This window comes from Aegilops tauschii, chromosome 2, assembly GCF_002575655.3.
Source record: "Aegilops tauschii subsp. strangulata cultivar AL8/78 chromosome 2, Aet v6.0, whole genome shotgun sequence".
NCBI lineage: Eukaryota > Viridiplantae > Streptophyta > Magnoliopsida > Poales > Poaceae > Aegilops > Aegilops tauschii.
Window position 1 is genome coordinate 593,456,155 of NC_053036.3, and position 2,523 is coordinate 593,458,677.

Consider the following 2,523-nt stretch of genomic DNA (forward strand, 5'->3'; position numbering starts at 1 on the left):
TGCACCGGTTATTGATGGTTTTCATATTATATAATTCACTGTCATGACTTTGTAGCCCATACATCTTCGCAACTATTAGGTGTGAGCAAAATGGCACGTACTAGGTTCTAAAAAAAATGGCAGGTACTACAACTTCTAGTTTGTGTCTGGTTGATATACTAAGCATGGATTGGTACATGGCACACGACAAGTTAGGCTAGCTTAACTAAATTAACCAGATGGTTATTTTGCTGCAAACAAACTGTCATTGTGACTTGAAAACTGTGGAAAATCTTTTATTTGTGGCGAAGTGTGAGTGTGACATAAATTTTGATCACCTAATATATGTTCGATATGTTTATGTCTAAAAGTCTATCAAATGGCAGAAAACATGTTGTTTTGAAAATTTCAAAAATCACATTAGGAAGTTTCAAAATATTCTGAGAAAAAAATTACACACTGACATATAGATATATACTACATGTGTAAAATTTCATGAGAAAAAAACATTGACACGCGAGCTACAAAAAGAAAAGAAAAAATCTTTGGTTTTTTTAGAAAACAGTATATGCACTGGTCACTGTTTTCAAAACCGCAATTTATCATTTTTGTGTAGCTCGCATGGCAATGTATTTCTCATAAAATAATTCACACATATAATACACGTCCATATATATGTCAAAGTGTAGTTTTTTTTAAATGAACCATAAAATGTGAATTTTTTTCTAAGGCTGCACTCGCCAAATGGAGTACATACTAGTGTCCAATTGTGGGATTTATGTATATAGCCGGCCATTGCACTAGACTGTGGGTAGTAGAGGAAGGACTGGAGTCAGCTCGGGGTATGCTGGCTAGCTCGCTGTCGTGGAACAGTGTAGTAAGAGTACCAACGGTGTGCATGGGCACTAGGCCCGATTCCTCCCTAGCTAAAGACTAAAGTCATGTTAAAACTTAAAAGTATTCTCTCTTTTCCTTGCGTTTGCATAAACAAAACTTATATATAAAAGTAAAGTTGCAACGGTCGTACGTGTGCACCTGCACCATGGATGGATGGATGGAGGAGACGCCTTGCTATAAAGGGAGAGCAACATCATCTATCCATCGACCAAAGCTATGCTATTGCTATTGCTAGCGGTTGTGCTCTGCTCGCGTGCCTAGCTACATTTGACTTGCTTCCATCTCACATCCACCCAACTCAAGGAGGATCTACTATTCCATACTACCAGACTAGGTAGCAGCAGCAGCAGCAGCAGCAGTAGGATAGTCCATGGATGAGCTGTGGAAGGACATGTCGCTGTGCTCCACCCCGGTGGCGCTACAGTCGTACCACCTCCACTCGCCGGCCGCCCATCCCTACCGCGGCGCCGTGTACCTGCAGGACTACCTCGCCGGCGCCAACTCGGTGCCGCAGCCGCCGCGCACGCCGCCGCCGCCGCCTCCTCACACGGCGCTCAGCCTCGAGTTCACCAACCTCGGGGGCGCCAACTCGGCCGCCAGCTCCGGCGACGACCCTGTCCACTTTGGATTCTCTCTCTCCGGAGGCAACAACAGTAGGAGGAGACCAGCCGTCCTGCAGCCGGCGGCGGTGGGTGGCGACCGGCGGCAGCGTCGGATGATCAAGAACCGGGAGTCGGCGGCGCGGTCGCGGGCGCGGAAGCAGGCCTACACCAACGAGCTGGAGCTGGAGCTGGAGCAGCTGCGTAGGGAGAACCAGATGCTCATCCAGCGCGAGAAGGACTTCATCAACGTACGTATCTATCCTCTCGATCTGTCGTTGCCATTTAGTTACTGTAGTTTGATTATTATGACGTGCTAGATATTCGAAGCATTACGATGATTGCATACGTATTGCATTGTTGGCTTGCAGGATCGTCAGGCGAAGGCGGCGCAGTTAGCCGTCCCCGACCGCCGGAGCGGTAGGAACACTGCTAGTAGCCTCCAGCAGAAGCAGCAGCAGCAACAGAGGTGCCGCTCGGCCCCTCCACCATGATTGGCGCGGCGGCCGTGGACTGTAGCAGCAGCAGCTCCATTCCACTTACAATGGATGGATTCTCCAAGCTAGTTAGCTACTCTACTAGATGACTTGACTAGCATTGGGGCTCTCATTATTCACTACGTATGTACTGTGTAAGATTTCTTGCTTAAGCAAGTAGTTAACTACCGTAGCACTTGCTTAGAGTAATATGATGAGTCCCTCTCCGTAATAATATTAAGGGGGGAGATGAATGAATCAATTGAGCTACGTGCGCAAATTTACGGCATTTCTTTCCATCACAAGGCCTTGGCTTGAGTGAGCGAGGTGGCAAGAAGATAGGGGTGTGTTCGGGTGCATGCATACCATGTAGCTTGCTTGCCTGCACGTGGCTGGCTGCATTATTGAAGCAAATTTTCTTTGACGTTTGGTGGCCTGCGTTAGCCACTAGATGTTTTTTTCTCGCATACACTGGACATGATTAAGGGTTAACATCTACCTATGACACAAAAAGTATTCGGCAACAAGCATGCAGCCGTAGGCGAGCGATCCCGTTGACGGCGTGGCGAACC

At 47.3% G+C, this 2,523-nt stretch overlaps 1 protein-coding gene across 1 annotated transcript; it reads left to right on the top strand.

Annotated features, from left to right (window-relative positions):
* The first annotated feature begins 1,063 nt into the window (after positions 1-1,063).
* Positions 1,064-2,240, top strand: LOC109750067 (uncharacterized). The gene is made up of 2 exons (XM_040401126.3): positions 1,064-1,726; positions 1,847-2,240. Exons 1-2 carry the CDS (start codon positions 1,247-1,249, stop codon positions 1,967-1,969), a joined length of 603 nt encoding a protein of 200 aa, XP_040257060.1. The 5' UTR covers positions 1,064-1,246; the 3' UTR covers positions 1,970-2,240.
* The last annotated feature ends 283 nt before the right edge of the window (positions 2,241-2,523 follow it).

What these genes read in the sequence shown, in the direction of transcription:
- LOC109750067 (XM_040401126.3), top strand. Translation starts at nt 1,247, where the DNA reads ATGGATGAGCTGTGGAAGGACATGTCGCTGTGCTCCACCCCGGTGGCG. An exon ending in GCGAGAAGGACTTCATCAAC is followed by an intron (nt 1,727 to 1,846) that starts GTACGTATCTAT and finishes GTTGGCTTGCAG; the next exon opens with GATCGTCAGGCGAAGGCGGC.